A 20997-nucleotide genomic window follows, 5' to 3' on the forward strand; every position below is an offset into this window, starting at 1 on the left:
CTGCAGAATAAAATCTGGATGAGGGCTCCAGTCGACTCTTCCACTTCCAGGAAGACAGGCCGCTGGGGCAGAAGATGGGGATGCTGGAACTTGCCACTAGGCTGGGTTTCTATCACATCTTGTTTATAATCCATCATTTTGACGATTCAGAACTTGCAAACAAAGGGAATCTAGGCGTTGGTTTTAAGATCAGACAAAATGTTAATTGGCACGCTGGACTATTACTGTGGCTATTTGCCATCTTCTTTCCCTTGGTGCAGTGGGTTTTTTCTGTTCTCCCCCACCTGCACTGCTAGGAATTATCCTCAAGACCAAGTGTAGTAAAGTCAGAGTACAGTCGTCTTGTTCATATTGGCTTCTGAACCACAGAAGATCACGCTGCTGGAAACATATGGCCCAGACTGGCGTGCAAAATGAAAGAGAATTCAAACATTTCAAACTTTGCTGTCTCATGTTCTGTATATAATGGGAAGGTGCAGGTATATTTGCCGTAGTGAAAATTTTGAACTTCCTTGGGGTGCCATCTGCACTTGGGGAACAGTATTGACTAATAGTTAAATGGCTAGAGCAAGAGCCTAGGAGTCAATTCTCTGCTGCCAATTCGGTGAGACACCTAGGTCATTACTTAACCTCTGTCCTCGGCTGTCTCGTCATTTAAAATAGTAAGATAGCGATCTACCTCTCTAGGTAGTTGTTTCGGCTTACTATTTATAAAGTTGTCACGGAGTCCCCGGGCGATGCTCTGGAACTGCTCACTACGAAGCCAGTCAGGACTCTGGGGAAGTCTCCTTTCTGTGAGCAGACTGTCTGCAGGACACACAGCTTCCACCTTCCTGGGTCTGACCTCAGAGCATTCAGCATCCTCTGCCCCTCCATGCGCTTCCCACAGCAAGTCCGCCCAGGCAGGGTCCTGGGGAAGCCAGAGGGTCCTGCACCCCAACTTCGCAGTCAGACGGGACTCTCAGCCAGCCAGTAAAACAGAGGTTTATTAGATGACAGGCACATGGTCTAACACAGAGCTTGTAGGTGCAGAGAACAGGGCCCCTCAGCTGGTCCATTCTGGGAGACAGTGAGCCAGACAACCACGTCTGCACTTCACTCTGCACTTCACTCCTCGTCCCCAGCCAGCCCCAAACTGAAACTGTCTCCAGCCCCCACTCCTCTGGGCTTTCCCCTTTCCAGGGCCAGGAGGTCACCTGATCCCTTTGTTCTCCAACCCTTTAGCTCTCACCTTGCAGAGGGGAAGGGCCAGGCCATCAGTTGCCAGGAAACAGGGTGTTGGCCATTCTCTGTGTCCAGACCCCTGCACACACCTGCCCTCTAGGGCTCTGCAATGATCAAACACCCTTATCCCACCACCTAGATACTTAAGAACTGCCTAGGGGAAACTGAGGCACTTCCACAATATTCAGAGGAAACATTAAGAGCAGTCCTGCTTCGTCGCAAAAGTGTTTTGAGATCATTGGCTGAATGGTATCTTAGCAGTTAAAAGTGTTAATGCCTGTTACTTGCACTGCTCTGTATCCTTCAGATTCATGTGCGTAATGGAAACGCTGCCTTGGGAGATCATTAGTGTACTATTGCAGGAAGAGGTGATGGATCGGCCGGTGTACAAACTGAAGTACCTTCGGCCCCTTCCCCCCCATTTTACAGTCCTATCTGCTTGGAAGATAGAATAAATGAGTAGTCAGAACTTTGGAAATTCAGAAGTATAACCTTCCTTGTTCTGTGATTAGATGATCACTTGGTTGTCAGCATTCATAAACTGAGAATACAAACTGAGCATTGTGTACTGGTGCCTAGTCTCTCTAGGGAGCCACTGTCAGAGGCGGGTCACTGCGGGGAATAGCTGATGTGGAGATCTTTAACTGATGAGTTTGCACAATTAAGTTCTTTACTTCAGTCCCAATCAACATCTAGATGTGGGGCTACATCTCACTTTGGCTCTTAGTTTTAATTTGAAGTTAAAACTAACATGAGTTTATTTGTACTTTTCAGGTGCAGGAGAGTCTGGTAAAAGCACCATTGTGAAGCAGATGAAGTAAGTAGAAGCCCAGATATTCAAATTGGTATAAATTGCATTTTTGTATTGGACTGAATAAGAAATCAGCATTGTCCTCCTGGTTTAGCTTGTGATTATGGCTTGTTTTTGTTCCAGGATCATCCATGAAGATGGCTATTCAGAGGAAGAATGCAAACAGTATAAAGTGGTTGTCTACAGCAATACTATTCAGTCCATCATTGCAATAATAAGAGCCATGGGGAGGCTAAAGATAGACTTTGGGGAAGTTGCCAGAGCAGTGAGTATTTCACTCATTTCCTTTAGCTTGCTTCTATAATGTAGATTATGTTAATGAAGATCTGAAGTTCAGTCCATGGAACATGTGGTGGAAATATTTTTAAGCCACAAGATAGCAGTAGTGGAGTACATCTGAAAATCTGTAAAGTATTAGTAACACTCGGCCTGGAGTATCTTATTCTAGATACAGAAAGGAGCCCTTGACAGCTTTTGAACTTTTCTAATACAAAATACTTGGATTCAGATCAAGTTGCTACATTTTTAACAAGACCGTTACGGATTAATTTAAAATACTTGGCCTCCTGCGTCAGTGTTCAGTCGTACTTCAGAAAGTTACGCCCCTTTACATTTTTAATCTAAATCAGATGCTAGTGAGTTTTTCTTTCACAATTTAAAAATGATTAAGAGCATCACAAGGATAACTCTTTGACTTTCTCCTTTCCAAATCATATGGTTTCCTCCTCTGTGATATCATTAACATTTCCCCTCTCGGACTCCCTCCTATCTAGCAAACTTTCTGGCATTTCTTCATTCTTTCTTGATTTTTGTGGGTGGGGAAAGCAATAAGACCAAAGGAGGGAAATTCCCAGGAGACACTTGAAAAGGTGGCACATTTTGATCATTTGGGCTAACTCTGCAGTGACATACCCTTAGAGGTGGCACCCTGGGCATTACCCTACGGGCTACCTTGGTTGTTCATTATTTCCATGCCCTGCAGCAGCATTCTGAGGACTGATTTCAGGAGAAAGTAAGTATCAGGAGCAGACAGGCTCTTCAAGTTGGTGGACTTGCTGGGAGAGTAAAAGGGCCTTGCAACATTACCCCTTAAATAGAGCTGACACAAGTTGCATCATCACAGAAACCTCAAAGTAGGTCAGCCTATTTCTCAGTTGCAAATCTGGCTGATAATTTCCCTATTGAAAAGCGAGAGTCTATATTAAATTTTCTGACAAGTGTTTCATGTAATCTAATGCAAACAAACACTGGAATCCTGAGTGGTCCTGATCCTTCCTCCCTGTAAAATGTTCCCATTAGGAAATTGGAATTCCCCTTTCTTTTGACAGTCCTTATGGGAGATGGCAATTCTTCAAAGCTCTAAAACCTTTAATCACCCAGTATTTGCTTTTGGTGCTGGATTTTTCCCTGCTGGGGTATTGTACAGTATGGCCTCTAATAAACTGTAAATTGTAGTTTTAGACAGGAAAAGCTTTAATTCCTTCAGTAGCTTGTTGTACAGAACAGGTATTCTGAAAGCCAGCAGCACTTCTGAGGAGATGCGCCGTGCACAAGATATAATGCTGAAGGTTCATATTGCCCTATGTACCTCATTAAACCAGCTAAACATTGCCTGTTAAGTTGGAACTATGATCCTCCTCTACAAAGAGAGGGTTTGTGGTACTATGGGTGTGCTGTATGCCACAGATGACCACCACCTCCCTCTGATTAATGCATCCTGCTTGCCTGACACCAGATGCTCTTGAGCAGTTTGCTTCTTGCTCGGTCCGTGTGTTTCTGGACGAAGGAGGAATATTGATAGACTGGGGAGGGGAATCTAGCTATGCCAGTCAGGAACCTATCACTGGTGCCACTGCAGGCATTTGTGGTTTAAGTGGTGGTTTAAGCCTCATTTTAGCTTGTAGTGGTGTTAACTGTGGAGTATGACTGAATCTTCCTTTCACCCTCTTCCTGCAGGACGATGCCCGTCAATTGTTTGTGTTGGCTGGAAGTGCTGAGGAAGGAGTGATGACTCCTGAGCTAGCTGGAGTGATTAAACGATTATGGCGAGATGCTGGGGTCCAGGCCTGCTTCAGCAGATCAAGAGAGTATCAACTTAATGACTCTGCATCCTAGTAAGAGACCGTTACTGCCCCCAGTGTTTTGTGTAGTGAGCACACCACTTACGACTGTGGTGTGGTCAGAGCAATGGGTATGTCCAGTGCTTAGGTGCTCCTTTAAAGGACAGTCGGAAAGCGTTTAATGGGAGTACAAGTCACACTTCAGGAAGTGTTTACCTAAGCTGGGTAGATTGGCAAAATGGGATATCCTAAGCCAGGAGGGGATTGGCTCTAAATACTTAATCCTGCCTCAGGTCATCTAGTCCAGTCACCTGCTCTATTGAGGGCTCTTCAGTCCCACGTGTCGGATTCTGTGACTCCATGCTTTAGCTGATCAAAGTAGATCTTGTAATGAAAAGGAAAGGGATCAACTGCCTCCATTATAGAATTTATTGCGGTCTTCCCCTTATCACATGAAAAACTTATTTGTGTTTCTAATGTCATGAATAAATTAACTTGTCAATTTGCCTTCCCAGTGTAAAAGTAACTGTCTGTTTGTAAATGTCAGTGTAGTGAGACAAGTTGTAGCTTCTCTGGAAGGTGACTTGAGGTCTCCTCATATTAATGTAAGGATTAATATTTCCTGGAAACTAGACTCATAATTAAGCTACCAAATATGTAATGAACAACATTTAACTGTGAGGTCCTAAAACCAGTATAGGAAAATCCGTTTTCTTGCCGTTCTTCATTTTCAGTAATTTTCACCAGGTTTCTTCTGGTGGTGCACCAGATGGGAAACAATTTCAGGCAAAAATGGTGGTTATGTATTTTAGCCCGGGCTGGCAGCCTCGATGCTTCCCGTTATGAGAATCTGTTTTTGGTTGCTTACAACTTTGCCAAACTTTAGCTGTTTGGGTTTGTTTTCCATGCTGGGTGTCTGGAATTTTTGGTGACCTTTTCTTTGGAAAGCTCTTGTCAGGGTTCCCTCCCCACTCTGAACTCTAGGGTACAGATGTGGGGACCCGCATGAAAGACCCCCTAAGCTTATTTCTACCAGCTTAGGTTAAACTTCCCCCAGGCACAAATTCTTTCCCCTTGGAGGGTATGCTGCCACCACCAAGTGATTTAACAAAGAATCAGGGAAAGAACCACTTGGAGTTCTTATTCCCCCAAAATATCCTCCCAAGCCCTTAGACCTCCTTTTCTGGGGAGGCTTGAGAATAATATCCTAACCAATTGGTTACAACGTGATCACAGACCCAAACTCCTGGGTGTTAGGACATTAGAGAAATCAGTCGGGTTCTTAAAAGGATTTTATTTAAAAATCACTTCTGTAAAATCAGGATGGAAAATAACTTTACAGGGTAAAAACGATTCAAAAACACAGCAGAACTTCCTCTAGGCTTAGTTTCAAAGTTACAAAAAACAGGAATAAACCTCCCTCCAGCAAAGGAAAAATTCACAAGCAGAACAAAAGATAATCTAACACGCCTTGCCTGGCTTTTACTCTCAATTTTTGTAATATGAGAGACTTTTAGGATGGTTTATAGGAGAAGGAGTTTTCTGACCTGATGCTTCTCTGCTTCCCAAGAGAACACACACAAACACAACCTTCCCCCGCCCAAGATTTGAAAGTATCTTCTTTCCCCATTGGTCCTTTTGGTCAGGTGCCAACCAGGTTATTTGAGCTTCTTAACCCCTTACAGGTAAGGAGGAATTCTAGGCTACCCTTAGCTGTATGGTTATGACAGCTCTACCGCCCCCTTGCTTTTTGCAGGGACTTGAAATTTGGCAGGGCTCTGGCCTTTGTGTCAGGGATGTGGCTTTTGCCAGCCCTGTGAAAATCCATCAAAAATCCACCAAATTATAAGCCTTTGAAAAATTGCAGTTTGCACATGCTCACTAGACTCCTTTTAGCAGCCAAATTCCCTGAAGATTCTGTCCATGCTGAGTAGAAGTTTCCCTGCAGTTGCAGTTTTGGGCTGCTGGGGATCATGTTTTGGTCCTGTGAGCAGGGAGCGCCTTTCTCTCTCCTGTGCTCTCATTGACCTCCTCTTCGGGGTCAGCGTACCATGGAGGAAGCTGCCTGATTTAAAGGCTAAAGCTGGATTTTTTGGGGCTGGGACGGCAGGGAAGTAGTTTGGGACAAAGAGGTGGGGTGGATGTGGACTTGGAATTAGAGTGAAGGGAAAGACAGATGATAAAGGCAAGGGGACTAAGTCGGTATGTTGGGGTCGGGACGGGGGAGACACTGAGATTGAGTCGCAGAGAGGGGTGATGATTAGAAGTGACTGGAACTGAGAGGGCGGGGAAGAAGTGTGTGTGGGTGTTGGGGGAAAGGGGATGACACTGATCTGATGAGGAGCCAGGTTGCTAGGGGTCAACTGGGATTGTCTGGGCAAAGAGAGGGACAAGGAGCTGGGAGGGTGATGACTACTTTGGGAGTAGACAAGAAGTCTGGGTAGGGAGATGGGCCGGGGGCCAGAAGGGGGAGACATATTGGTTGTGGAGCTGAGGTGTGGGGAGTAGTGGGATTGGCTGTGGTGGGGAAGAGACAGAACTAGAGGACAGGGCCAGGATGGGGTGGGAGGAGAGGAAACTAGCTGAAGAGTCTGTGCCCACTGGAGCACACTCCCCTCCTGAGCCTGGATTGGAACCGAAGGTTCCTGAGTCTCACCATTCATCTGCTATCAGTAAATATCTGGAAGCCCTCTAAATGGCAGCTTTCCATCCTTTTCTAGTGCTTGTCATTTTAGTGGATGACAATTTAGTCCAGCTATCAAGTGTCAGAAGTGGATCTAATGGTTCCAACCCCGCTGATGACCTCTGTGGGTGTCCGTATGATCCCACATGATGATGGACTTTTTGTTTTCATAAAAATTACAAAACAAAAAAACCTAGGAAATTACACAGAAAAATTACAAGAAATGAATGCTAATGTTGCAAAGTTAATCACCCCAAAATTGGGAAACGCTGGAATTAAGATTACCTGTGCAAACTTAATCCAGTCTCATTGTGCATATGCATTATGATGCAATCTAATTATGTGATCACATGCCATTATTTTCTACACTTCAGCCTCATTCAGTTCACAGGATGAATCTGTCCAGCAAAAGATGGGTGTTGTCTAATGCTCTCTGCTTCAGTGGTTGCAGAAGTTGGAAGATGTGTAGTGAATGAGGCAGGGGATTGCGGAAAGAGAAAGGATGGGCTCCTGCGTAAAGCAGTCGAATGCTGCCCTGGGGAACTGGATTGTATCCCCCCCCTCCCCCTCCGTGCCAGAGTTCCTATGTGGTGCTCAACAAATCACTTAACCCAGACTTTTCAGAGGTGGTTGCTAATTCCACGTTCCTATCTTGCCATTTGTGCTGTTGTGCTTCATGTACAATGGACTTTGTATTGTGTAAAGGCCCATTGAAGCAACAGCACTTTACCTGGTCGGGTGCCAGGCTATTCACTGCCTCGGCTTCCCCTCAGTCATGCACCTGACCTTCCTAGGAAGGACTCGCTGCCACATCCAAATCTTTTTTTCAAGCAGTTTTATTCTTCATACGTAAAATGTAGGTGAAACAAAAGCAGATCCTCCACCCAGCTCCCAGGGGCTTTCCCCCTGGTGCTGAAAGAACACACCTTCCCTTCCTTCCCCCTGCTGCATGGTCTACTTCAGGAACCCTTCCTCCCTCCTGCAGCTCCTCTCCCTTCCCAGCTGGGCCTGATAGCTGAAGGGACACATTCAGTTTGACAAAACTAATTAAAATCCGCCCTTCCCTTCGTTGGGGATGCTGGAGGTTGTGTTCAGTTTGGTGTATCTGTTTCTACCTTTACCTAACCACGACACCTCCCTAACTTCAGCTAACCACAGCAGGGAAGGCACAGCCTATTTCTGCATCCCGGGAATTCGGTCTCCGATCTCAATGCCTGGGTCATCAGAACTTTGTCATGGGGCTGTTTTCCCTAACATCTTCAGTTCAGGAAGGACTGGCTCCCAAGAACCGCATAGGAAGGGATGAATGGATATTCTTTGGTTGAGAGTCAGAGGAGCTATAACGAGAGCAATAGCTAGGACTCCTGTGAAGGAGAACTCCTAGTCAGGCCCTAGAAGATAGTGTACCTCTCTGGTTCTCGTATCTTATGGGTGTTGGCCTTTTGGTACAGCCTTTCCAGAAAGCTTGTAGTTCAGTGGTCCTAAATACAGAACTGTCTGAATACTGTTATGGGGGTTTCATGCCCTCTTATACCCTCTCCTCAGTATGGAGTCAAAAGGCAGTCATCTGTGTTCTCTACTTTTCCCTAGAGATGTTAGTGACAACTCCTTCCTTAGCTCAGGTTGTGACTACTCAGTATCCTACAGCCTCTTCCATAATAAATGCTTTGTATGAATCTTTTAGAGCTTTTAGCTGTTTGGCCTAGTAACCGTTCTTCCCAGTAGTTAAAGGAAACATGACTGCATTGTTAGGAAAATACCACCCTGGTGAACATGTGGAGGAGGGAGAGCCTATTGTAGCCACCAACTGAATCCTGTCCAACTCATTGACGACATCTGCCAAAATCTGCCTGTCTCCTGAGCAGCTCTGTGAGAAATCAATGTTCTGCTTTGTACTGCGAGGTTCCTCCTGAGTTTTGGATTCAGAGTAACCTGAAGCTGCCAGATTTTATTTGATTTCAAGTTGGAGGTATAAATCTCTGGACATGCGAGCGTTGGGGAGCTGCCCCAAAACTACTATGGGTTCTCCTGGGAAACCTCAATGGTCAGCCAACTCCTTGGCTTAATTATGAAAATGTCACCCCCTCTGTAGCTGAAATCTTAATTTTAGGATTTCCACTTTTACAGGTGATAGTTGAAGCATGAAAACAAGCTTCCTCCACTAGAGAGGGTGTGGGGTAGGGAGCAAATGTTTGTGTCAAAAATAGTGAAAAAATTATCTAAGAAGGTGAGGGAAAACCCTGGGCGGCACTCAGCCAGGAAGGGAACATTGTTAAACCAGGTAGGATATAGGAAGACTCTCATGTTAGGATAAACACATCTGTTCTTTGAATGGTAGATAAATTTGTCTCCTCTTAGTTTGTCTTAACAGCTATCCACATAGTAATGGGAAAACTGGATTATTAATATTAAGTCTCCTAGTGTGGTCTCTGCATCATTCTCTTGTCCCCCACTTTCTCTTCTTGCATTTCTGCTTTTTTTTCAGGCTGACATCTTTTACATGGTCGTGTTGTACAGAAGCTGTGCACACACAGATCTAGTAGCAGCTTGTAACTGATTAGGATTCTGCAGCTTCCCTATGTAGAAAGCACTTCTTTGCAGGACAGTGCTGTATGGGTGTGGCTGCAGCCACTTCCCACACAGAGCAAACCACATCTGTCAAGTCATGACAGATAAGGAAGTGTGATGAGGGAGCTTTTGTCGCAGATCTACAAGGCCTACGTGCGTATGGGGAAAACTGAAGAGCGAAGGCTTACTTCCTGGTGTCAGGAGGTTCCTTTTGATGCTGCCAGTGTTATGATCATTTTAAAATGTATTTCTTCTGACCAGGGAGGGTCAGATGATGATTGGCCTATAACGTTGTTCATTTCCACCTTTTCAAATGACTTGGTTAAGGTCTTTCATGGACTCTTACTATATTATTTTGTAGATTCTCTCTCCAATCAATTGGGCCAGGTTTGTTGTAAGAGTCACACTCCAAACACTAATGGAAACAAGGTGCTTACTGGACTAAAGTAGCTTTGTGTTGTAAGCATGTGTGGGATTTCTCAATTCATTTGGTGGTAGATATTGACTGAAGTTATTTATCTCCTCCATCTGCTGTGGAAAGAGCTGATGAGAGAACTGAACCAGTTTTGCTTTCAATAGGTCTTGTGCTGAATCCTGACAACGTAGTGAGTAGATTACACGTGTGCTAATGGAGGAAGCCGAGCATCTGTTTAAATAATTCACTAGTTAGTCACATGCTTGTTATCAAAGCCAAGCTGTTAGTGCCAGCTCTTGAGGTAGCATTTGCATTCTTCTACCAACAGGACACAGCTTGTTTAGAGTTTAATACTTATTGCCAGTGCTGTTACTTAATTCATTTGGCTTTGCTGTCTGGTTTGTGTAGCTGCTTTTCCATTAGTGCGTTGTCGCTAAATTAGCTGTGTTCTGGTGTGTCTGACTAGAGCAGTTACATTTCCCTGTGGTGTTAGGCTACTCAGGACTAGAAATTCCAAGGATCTTTATTTCCTAACAGAAATATACTTTTATCACAAGACTAGTACAGGTAATACTACCTGCACCAAATGCAGTTACATAGTTTTTCTAAAAGCTCATTAAAAATATGCCAGGGCACAGAATAGGGTCTCTTGTAGACGGTTGAGAAGTTTACTCTTTGAATTAGTTGGCAACTTGTCTGTTATGCTAGTGAGTGGAAAGGAGGACTGTGTAGAACCAACCCATGACAAATTATCCATTGGAAGGGTCTAGCCATAAAATGTGTCTACCAAGAGTCAGAGAACTGGCAGGGCTAGAAGTGGGGGCAAAGGCTAAAGCCTGCCAGTTCAAAACCTACAGTTGTTATAGATTACTCTCAGGTTGCCAAAGATAGAGGAGCTTGCTCTGAAATGGATGAAAGGCAGGAGCATGATTTGTGGGTCCAGACTAGAAGAGATGCACCCATTACATGCCTTGGAGCTCTAAAGGGGATGTTTGTTTGAAGCTGGGAGTTGAAGGTGGTCTCAGTGGATATGCTGCTGCAGAGTGGCTGTGATGCTGCAGAGGGGAAAGGATTCCTCCCAGCAGCCTCTGAGGTGCATAGCCCAGCTATATGGGCGGGGTGCTGGAGCGAAGAGTTGGGCCTTGGGCAGTTCAGAATTCTGGTCTCAGAGGGCCTGGAGGCACAGGAAGGCAGAAGTGTATCAGGTCACATGACAAGTATTTTTGCCCCATAAAAGCTAGAGATTGAGAGTTTGTTCTCCAGACATTGGTGGGTAAGGGTTCCCAAGTTGTCAGGGAAAAGATTCCTGCTTGCTTTTGCCTGAGTGGATGGCTGGATTTGTCATGCTTTGGACAGGGCTATGAACGTGGCTCACTGTTCTGCCACTTTCTGCCTTTTACCCTTTACAATGAGCAGAAACCTGGGCTTTATTCACTTCTCTTCTGGTACGTTAGTGTTTGTCTTTGGAGGCCTCCAGGTGAATTTCTTTAGCAAAAGGTATTAATTACAGAGGGAATTCTATGATCATTTTTCTGCTCTGTCTTCCACACTCTTATTCTATAGCCCAGCTTGTGTTTGACTAGCTGAGCACCATCTGTTACTGACTGACTGCTGTGTTAGGCTGGATAGTACATGGCTATAGGAAACTCTAGAATACAGGTATATGTTGGAGGTCTGGGATGTGCTAATGGAAATAATGCACTTCACCATGACTTTCTTCTGCGGTTTATAAAAGATTCATAGCAAGGAAGCAGACTAAAAAAAGCATGTCTTGGATTGTCTCTTTGGTTTAGTTACCTAAATGACTTGGATAGAATATCCCAGCAGACCTACATTCCAACTCAGCAAGATGTTCTGCGGACCAGAGTGAAGACGACAGGCATTGTGGAAACTCACTTCACCTTCAAGGACCTGTACTTCAAGTGAGTATGGTGCAGGCTGCTGCAGGATGTCATTCCTCCCTGCAGATTGCACTGCTTTCTTCTACTGAGTGCTGTGGTGCTTGATGATGGTTGGTATCCAGTTTTCCCTCATGCACATATTGTGGAGCCTTGTTCTTATTCAGCACTTTCAAGTAAATTGTGACTATACTCCCTTGTCATTAATTACTCTGTTCTTCCTGAAATTACTCACTTGGGGTACCTCTGACTTTTTTATTTACATTCTTTTGTTCTTTTCAGCTGCTTTTCTGTTGGAATCGCAAACACAGGTACTGAATGCTTGTTTACAGGATCAAAAACTACTAAAAGGACACTGGCTACTGGTTTTAGTTTGCATTTAATCCCTTCATTTGATAAGTGCCCTTCCCTATAGCCTTGGTCTCCTGTCATTTGCAGTGCATTGTTTTCCTGTGTTCCTAAGAGAACTGAAATTAATTTGGCTCTGACTGGCCTGCATGGCATTGTTAGCAAAACTCGAAATATTATAGTGCTGACTAACCCTGCTGCAAAGGAGCAGGGGGCATAGAATAGAATATCAGGGTTGGAAGGGGCTTCAGGAGGTCATCTAATCCAACCCCCTGCTCAAAGCAGGACCAACCCCAACTAAATCATCCCAGCCAGGGCTTTGTCAAGCCTGACCTTGAAAACCTCTAAGGAAGGAGATTCCACCACCTCCCTCGGTAACCCGTTCCAGTGCCTCACCACCCTCCTAGTGAAAAAGTTTTTCCTATCATCCAACCTAAATCTCCCCGCTGCAACTTGAGACCATTGCTCCTTGTTCTGTCATCTGCTACCACTGAGAACAGTCTAGATCCATCCTCTTTGGAACCCCCTTTCAGGTAGCTGAAAGCAGCTATCAAATCCCACCTCATTCTTTCCTTCTGGAAACTAAATAATCCCAATTCCCTCAGCCTCTCCTCATAAATCATGTGCTCCAGCCCCCTAGCATGCATAAGTGTGGCAAAAATGGCTGCCTTTATTGTGCAAGAGTCCAGGGGCTGGGACTTGCCCTCTATTGTAATACAAGTAAAACCCTTTGAAGGGGTACAGATACTGAGCCTAACCTTGACAGTGTCCCTTTAAGTATGATAAATCAGAGTTCCCTCTTTATCCTCCATACAAGCTGTTGTACGGGGGATAGGTAGGATTAGCACAGGCTTCCCCAGCTTCCTGCTTACTCTTCTAGCTAACCCTTGCTTTGGACTCTGAGCGTGTTCATTGACACGTGAGCTAGAATCCTATGTGGTGGATGTTAGTGCTGTGTAACATTGTCATAGGAAGCTGCTGTGTTTGTATTATGGGCCAGGTTCTCTTTCCTGTCAGGAATGCTGTCGTCAAGTTTTAGTTACATAAGGTCTTTAAATAAGCATTAATTTTCCAGCTATGATTTTGATCCTTTTGTGTAACCAGGTTTGAAAGGGACATAGGAAAAATCTAAACATTTTTGTATGAAATCCGACTCATTGCACACTTCTTGAGGATACAGTGGCAGCTTGGCTTCTGAGCTGTCTAACCTGTGACTTGTGAACAGAAAATGCTTGCGTAGTTTGCATCAGAGCTATTTTTATGGCTGTTGGTGAGCTCGGGGGAAATTTGTCTTCCATCACTGTGTACTGGGATTAACATTGCTGTGCTGTGCAGTGCTCTGACTCCTGGGACACTGAGCTCAACGTAGAAGACAGGGTTAAAATAAACATTTCTGTGAATAGGGAAGATAGGAAAAGTTTCCAGCTATCTGCTGTGCAACAGATAACAGATGTTGTCTAAGGCACTGCAACCCTTACCCAGCCTCCTGTTGGGGCCTACAAGCACGGCTATATCCCTCTCTGTATCCATATGAATGGGATATAGAAGTGAGAGTAGATACGTGATGAGGGTAGAAGGGCCCAGCCAAGATTTGGCTAAGGCGATTTCAGATCATGTGGGTTTGAGTAGAGATAGGTGTTATATTGCTAAATAGGCTTTTTTAATTAGATCATTAAGGCTGAGCATTCATACGTCCCTTTAGGAGACTGGCTTATACGGGGCTAATAAAGCCTGCTTAGGCTAACTGGGCATCCATAGAAACTGAGACACAAGGCATCTCGTTTCAAAGGGATGGGCCTGCTTAGGGAAATGCTTAAATAGATTTTAAACACAAAGCAGCAGTCTTCTCTCTTGCAACCTAATGTATCTTTCTTTCATACTGCAATGAAGTCACAATGTTGAATCTGGGACTGCACTTCCCTACTGGGCTGAGATGTTCTAAAGGCATGACTGTGAATTCAGGATCAGCTTGGAGAAGTGGGGTTGAGAGGCACTGTTCTTTTTTCAGATATCTTTGCAATAACCGCAAAAGTAATGGAGATCTTTACAAACTAACTAACCTGTATCTTTATACAAAATTCCCTCTTTCCTAGTGTGGTCCATTGGGACAGTGTGTTTTGAGTAAAAGCATGGAGCCACAATTCTGGCCCTTTTGATCAGAATCATTAAATTGTGTTCCTTTTGGCACACACTGAATAGTTCCTCTCTTTGTCTGACTGCCTGTTTGCTCTGATGATTGTCAACTTGGATTTTGGTTTTGTACCTCTTGGATATTGACTTGTATCTGACCCGATTTAATTAATGATTGCGGTCAGTCGGAAACCAGCAGGGAATACTGCCTTTCTTCAGAGTGCATTGTAACTTTCCAATAAACTTCCATATCTCTGTTTTCTAGCCAGAAATCTTCTAGCAAAATTTAGGAATTTTTTGCCCCAAACCTTCAAACTCCTGTAGCTCATTAATTATATATTAAACTGCTGCAACACCCAACTTCTTAAAAGTTCCATCAGCATCCCAGTAGGTACAGGTCATGTTACCTCAGAGAACCAAGCACAGGTAATTAGAAGAACTGACTTATGCAAAGCGGGTGCTTTGTATCCAGTGAAGCCAATGGGTTACTGCTGCTGGGAATGTGAGATAACAAACAAGGAAGAGTGCCAAGGTGAAGCAGCAGGCCCTATTCTTTCCATTCGAGATACTGTTGCAAACAAGCCCTTGAGGGTTATTTCCAACTGGAAGGCATAGAATCTTCATATTTTAAATTAAAACTTGAGTTTTAATTAGAAAAAATAATTAAAATCCCCTAAATTGGAGGATTTGAGTTTCTGGCCTTATTTATGGTAAGGCTTTGTGTATCTGCATTTCCCTTGCTATCAGCTTGCTGAAAGTGCTGTGAAAAGTTGTTGTTCTCCATTTCCTGTGAGTAGGAAGGTGAGTGCTGCATAACATCTGAGCCACTTTCCCTTCACTCTTCCAGGATGTTCGATGTTGGTGGCCAGCGATCAGAACGAAAGAAATGGATCCACTGCTTTGAAGGCGTGACAGCAATCATATTTTGTGTAGCCCTCAGTGATTATGACCTTGTCCTTGCAGAAGATGAAGAAATGGTATGTCACTGTTGTTACTAACACCTGGCTGCAGCCAGGGGATTGAGGTGGAAGTTAGCTTCAAGCTGCCCTACAGACTTCATATCCAGGTTTTATGGGACTCTAACCATAACTAGTTCTGTGTTAGTATTAACTGTGTTTGAGATGGTGATAGAAAGCAATCTCTCCCCTAAGTCATCTCGCAATAGCACTGTGCAGAGAATGGGCTTGTCAAGAGCTGCCTCTAGCCTATTCCTCTACAAGAGCACATAATAAACACTGCAGGAAGTGACAACCACTACAAATACATGCTTTCTTCAGAACCCGTGCCTCCCTGACAATGTCAGAGAGATTATGGGGTGGGGAAATGCTGAGGAAAATTAAGACATGGGGAGTTTCAATCTTTCCTGGACAGACCTCTGATCAGGGTCAAGCACAGTGCAGAATTACCTGACCTCTGTCTGACGCAGCACCACTAACGTTTGTGTGGTTGCACAGCAGTGACTCTTCACGTTTTGAACACAAGTAGCTTTGTTCTACAGCTCATCAAAGAAAAAACCCTCCTCCCAATTTACCCCTGGAATGATGCATTGTTCTTTTAATTACTTTTCAGAACCGAATGCATGAGAGTATGAAACTGTTTGACAGCATTTGTAACAACAAATGGTTTACAGACACCTCAATCATTCTCTTCCTGAACAAGAAAGACCTGTTTGAGGAAAAGATTAAGAGGAGCCCATTAACAATCTGCTATCCAGAGTACACAGGTGAGCTGGGCTAACAGAAATGAAGAATTAGAGTGAAGGTGCCTCCCAGAGCCAGGCAGTTAAAACTCTCAGGAAATCCAAGCTCACTTGAGCCTGTCTTTCCTTGTCATTCCCGTCCTCTGGACTTCATACACGGGCAAGGGGAGGGCTCTGTCTTGTGCTGGGACAGTACATGTCTAATGATTTAAAGGTGGTCAGAAGGGCTAGCCCACCTGGGCATGATCAGCACTGGTTCTCTCTTCTCAGAAGCTTTGGCTCCATGTGGAACCCTTGTCCACATTTTCATATGACTTGGGGTATGGATAGAACAGATGTCTGGCCTGTTCATGTGCTCCTCATAGCTAGGTCCCGATGCATCTCACTGGTGGTGTAAGGATAACTGTGTTTCAGCTCAATGGAAATTCTGGAGACACAATAAAAGGAATCTCGGTGAATGCTAAAGCACTCATTTGCCCTAGCAACGAAAGTCCCCATTTCCTCCACTAGAGTACCCTTTGCAGCCACCTCCCTGTTCCAAATGGTGTGCAGGCAGTTCATTCTCCTGAATCTATCCCTCTATGCCTAGTCTTTTAAAGGTCAGACCCACATCTGCCCTCTAGTGTGATCTTCTTGGGGTTATGTCTAGTCATAGCCCAAATGATGGGGCCTCCATTCATGCCTGTCATTTGTTTCATCCCCTACTTCAATTTAGTAGTTTAATCTAGTGGGTGAAGCTGTACAGGTATTAAGTACTAGTGACCATTGTACCGAAGGGGCTAATGGTAAGACTGTAGCTTGCTAAAGCATATGGTTGCAAGAAGCTTAACTTCTGCTTGAAAGATTTGAATCAAGCTCTCTTCTGCAAGCTGCTGGGTAAAGTCAGGTGTCCTATTTTGCAGGCTCTAATACATACGAGGAGGCAGCTGCATACATTCAGTGTCAGTTTGAAGATCTGAACCGAAGAAAAGACACCAAGGAGATCTACACCCACTTCACCTGTGCCACTGACACAAAGAACGTGCAGTTTGTGTTTGATGCTGTTACAGATGTTATCATTAAAAACAACCTGAAGGAATGTGGACTCTATTAAGAAGGAAGGTAACAATGAGCTATCTAACTGCTCTGAGTTCTAGTAATATATTTACACTGACAACTCAATGTCGGGTTGCAATGTGCTTTTGCTAACACTTGGTGTTCTTCTTTCAGTTTTTAAAGACGTGGCGTTTTGAGAAGCAAACTTTCTTTGCTGCTTCATGGACAGCTGCAAGCATGAACAGGACCAGGGGAATGAAAACAGCATGCAAAATTCTTGCATTCCTTAGCACAATCTTCTGTATTAGGGACCTTTTTAATTGATATGGGATGTTGAAGTTAAAGTTCTCAAAATGGAACAACTGTTAAGTGTGATTTGATCATCTAGGCAGCAGTCAGATTGCATAATCTCAAATGTGTACAGCTGTTGTGAAATTGAGGTGCTGGATTCCAGAACTTCAGTGTGTAGCTTTTCTCTTTCTTTGATTAACAAGCCACCACTAGTCTGTTTTTAAGGTTTTTCCATCAAGAAAACTATATATAACTTTACTAAATTTTATTTCTTTATTTGCCAATGAATCTTGTTTAAAAAAACAAAACAAAAAATCACTTAACTATGCACATGATGTGACCAGATCATGCAGAAAGTATTCCTCTTAGTAGGAACTCTTTGTTTTTAATGCTTGGTATGGTCAGTTTAATATTTCTGCAGCTATTTAAAAGATCCATAGAATTCTTATGACTTTAGCTTCAGCTGCTTCTGATGTGTAATTTGTTACCATCCTGCTACAAATACCATAAGGCTTTTAAAAGAGGGAGTAGAGGTTTCTGCAGCAGGATAACACGTCTTAACTTGTGGTTGGGGTTTACCTGGGCTATGCTGGTCACCAGATTACTGAGATTTGTACTGGGGTAGTAAGCTTTAAAGACGGCTTCTTGGGTGAAAATCTACCTAGGAATGCTCCCATCTGAAGGGACAAATTGCTAAATTCCAAACTGGATGGAGCATACATGCTGCTACAAAGCTACTAAATCAACCACTTAGATCCTTGTATGTTTGTTTTTTTTCTTGGTCTAAAGCAGTGGTGAACCTTGTAAAAGATGCCTCTTGTTCTGCATTTTACCATGGCCTTTTATGTTCAGAGACTTCTAAACTGTATTGACAGCATGCCTTTACTTTGTAAATGTGGTGCCAAATTCCTGTTTGCCATTTGTTTTTACTGTAGTAATGTTCTTAACAAGTCAGTACATTCCTTTGCTGAAACCATTGCATTATGAGACTTTTCCCAATTTGTCATGTGTATGGTTTCAACCTGTTGTAGTTGTTGGCAGTATTAAAATGGTGAGGAAACAGTTTAGCCTTTTTCTCTTGTTTATTCCAGCTATTTCTGGAAATGTGGTCCCGTATTATGTGCTCTGTCCACATCTGTTTGTTCGCAAGAATGAGATGCGCAGCTAGTAGCGAATAGGGTGGGACTAAGCGGAGATCTACTAACTCTTGACTACAGGAACTCTAGACAGACTGGTGTCTTGCACAGTGCTGTCTTCCGCTGCCAGCAGCTTGGGCCTGGATGGAGATCAGCAGACATCCCATGTCACTCATCCCATGTACAGGTTGATGGCAAGTCTCTAGCTAGAGTCCTAGTTCCTCACTTGAATGCAATGGAAAAACTAATGCCCAACGCCACTCAACAGTTGGTGGATACATGCCAGCTTGAATGCTTGCTTGGGAAGTATGGCACCACTACCCTGCTAGCACTTGAAACTCCTGGGGGAAGAACCTCAGCTGGTCCAAGTTATCATTACCCCACACTCTGTGCCTTGCATAACATCCCTAATAAGTGGCAGCATTCAGTAGTTGTTGTAAATGACTTGTTTTGATGGGGAAATCCCCTTCAGCTGTCAGTGTATATCTCATACTTTCCTTTTAACCAGACCGTGTAGGATTCACTACAGCTTCACAGTGATGCCAGGAGTAGCTCACTCCATTCTTAAAACATACATTCATGCTGACCCCTCCCGTAACATCGTACGCCAACATTGTGCCACCTGAAGGAACTGTTGAGTTAGGGCCTGATCCTGCAAGGGGCTGTGCCTATAAATGCTTATTTCTTTTTTCTTTCAGTGAGACCAAGGGTGCTCAGCACTTTGCAGCCTCAGACTATTAAAGGTAAAGAGGGGTCAGGAGGGAACTTGGCTGGTTGTGTGGGTGCCATTTACAGCCAAGGCAGCAGCGACTGGAAGTTCCACAGCGTGGCCAGACTGTCACTTGGCTTGACTCTGTGGCCAGTGTGCACATGGCGCTCTTGGTGGTTGCAGTGGGAGGGGTAGGGGTGGGGGTGAGGGTGGGGGGTGTGTGTGTGGGGGGGGGTGCGCACGCACGCAGCTGTTACAAGACAAGGGCCAGTATGGAGAACGTAAATCAGCTGCGGCCTCTGAGCTCTACTGTGGTTCATGTTTTCAGAATCAAGAACTTACGCTCTGAGAAATCATCATTTTAAAACTGGCTAGCCCAGAACAAATGACAGCCAGCCATTCCATGCACATTTCTTTATTTTGGTTTTACTACACTTTCGTTGAAGCCATGTAAGTGATTCTCTGCAGTAAACATTGAGAAGATACAAGAAACCTTCTTGTCTACAGTAATAGCATAGACTTATTTACAAATGAGAGCAGATACAGCTCTAAATAGCAGAATGAGAATCTTTTCAAGTAACCATTTCCTCTTCATATCTGACCTGTTCTCCCCTCCCCCCTTCTAGATGTGAAATGTTTGCCAAACTCTAATAAATACAACACTGTCTCTTACTGTCCTGTGATTTTCTACAGTAGGCATCAATGAGACAGCATGCGCAAAAGTCTCAGCAGCCACAGGTACCCTGTGAGCTGGGATCAGTACTCCTACGCTGTATGGATAGAGAGAACAGGTCTAGACTCATCAGCCTTCCAGGCTATCTAATACAGAGAGAAAGTTGGATACTAGAAATAGTCAATCAGCTGCTTAAGGCTGTAGGGACAAATTGCACCAGTTGCAGGGAACTGCAAATGTTAATTTGTCCAATGGAAGGTTTGAAAATTTCACATAATTCTTGGGGGCTTATTTACAACTGGTAAATTGGTTAGTTTCTAAAACATGAGGAAAGAAGGATTCGTTACATTTGAGTTAAAATTAATTCCATTCCATTGTCTGCTTTCAGCAATACCTTTCAGTCCATACCACTTATGGATTTTTTTGATGATTTCCACAAAATATAGTTGAGGGGTGGTTTTCTCTAGTATTCCACAAAGCATTGCTTTCACCACTTCCATTTTGGTTCATAATACATTTTTTACATGCAGCTGTGCAGAGATATGAAACTTCAGTATCAGTTATCCATTTGGTGTCCTGAAGACTACTTGCTCTTTGGGTTCAGATCACATTGGATCTCTTGTAAGCAGCAGTTTTAAAGTGCACACAGACTGCAGAGAAACAATTTTATTAAAAATGAGGAAATTACCCTGGAAATTACTGGGCTGCAGTAAGTTTAGCCTCGCTGGATGGCTTGTTCTTGGAGGCGTGCAGCCATGTGCTGGGCCGGTCTTAGAGTGTGGACTCTGAGTAATTTTTGCTTAGTCCTCTGGCTCTGCTCCTCAGAACAGTGATGCTAAGTGGAAGTCATTTTCTTTTCTTGAGGGAGGTGGCAGGGGAGAGAAAAAGTTAAATACCTTTAGAACTTTAAAATTAGGAGGCAATTTTAAGATAATCAAAATGCAATGCATAAATGTCTGCAGAATATCAATATTGAGGGCCAGATTCTGATTTACGTGAACACCAGAGCTGTATAAACATGCCTTGATCTAAATAAGAATCTGGCTCAGACAGTAGCAAACAAAGTGTGAAAATACAATGGTGGTAGTAAAGTTTACAACAATTATTCTCAATCTAATCAACCACTACTATAAGAGCTGTATTCATAGGTGTTTGTAACCCCAATACAGCGATAAACCTTCCAAGCTACTGTCATCACACAATATCTTCCTTTATGCTTAAAGTGGGTGTGCCTGTATTCACAGACTGCTGTGTGCTCTGATTGGAAAGTTGTTTTGTTTTGCAGCGAACAATGCAGAGGTGAAACAAAGTGGTTTT

The 20997-nt window shown here is 43.8% G+C and overlaps 1 protein-coding gene across 1 annotated transcript in view; it reads left to right on the forward strand.

Moving 5' to 3' along the window:
• Nucleotides 1-18224, forward strand: part of GNAI3 (G protein subunit alpha i3) — a 52400-nt gene extending 34176 nt beyond the window's left edge. The window contains exons 2-9 of the mRNA XM_084610967.1: nucleotides 1999-2041; nucleotides 2159-2300; nucleotides 3992-4149; nucleotides 11555-11683; nucleotides 14985-15114; nucleotides 15707-15860; nucleotides 16739-16937; nucleotides 17046-18224. Of these exons, the coding sequence (XP_084467093.1) occupies nucleotides 1999-2041; nucleotides 2159-2300; nucleotides 3992-4149; nucleotides 11555-11683; nucleotides 14985-15114; nucleotides 15707-15860; nucleotides 16739-16929 (947 nt within the window). The 3' untranslated portion in view covers nucleotides 16930-16937; nucleotides 17046-18224. The remainder of the gene's footprint in view (nucleotides 1-1998; nucleotides 2042-2158; nucleotides 2301-3991; nucleotides 4150-11554; nucleotides 11684-14984; nucleotides 15115-15706; nucleotides 15861-16738; nucleotides 16938-17045) is intronic.
• The last annotated feature ends 2773 nt before the right edge of the window (nucleotides 18225-20997 follow it).

This window comes from Lepidochelys olivacea (assembly GCF_965140295.1).
Source record: "Lepidochelys olivacea isolate rLepOli2 genome assembly, chromosome: 21".
Classification (NCBI taxonomy): Eukaryota; Metazoa; Chordata; order Testudines; family Cheloniidae; genus Lepidochelys; species Lepidochelys olivacea.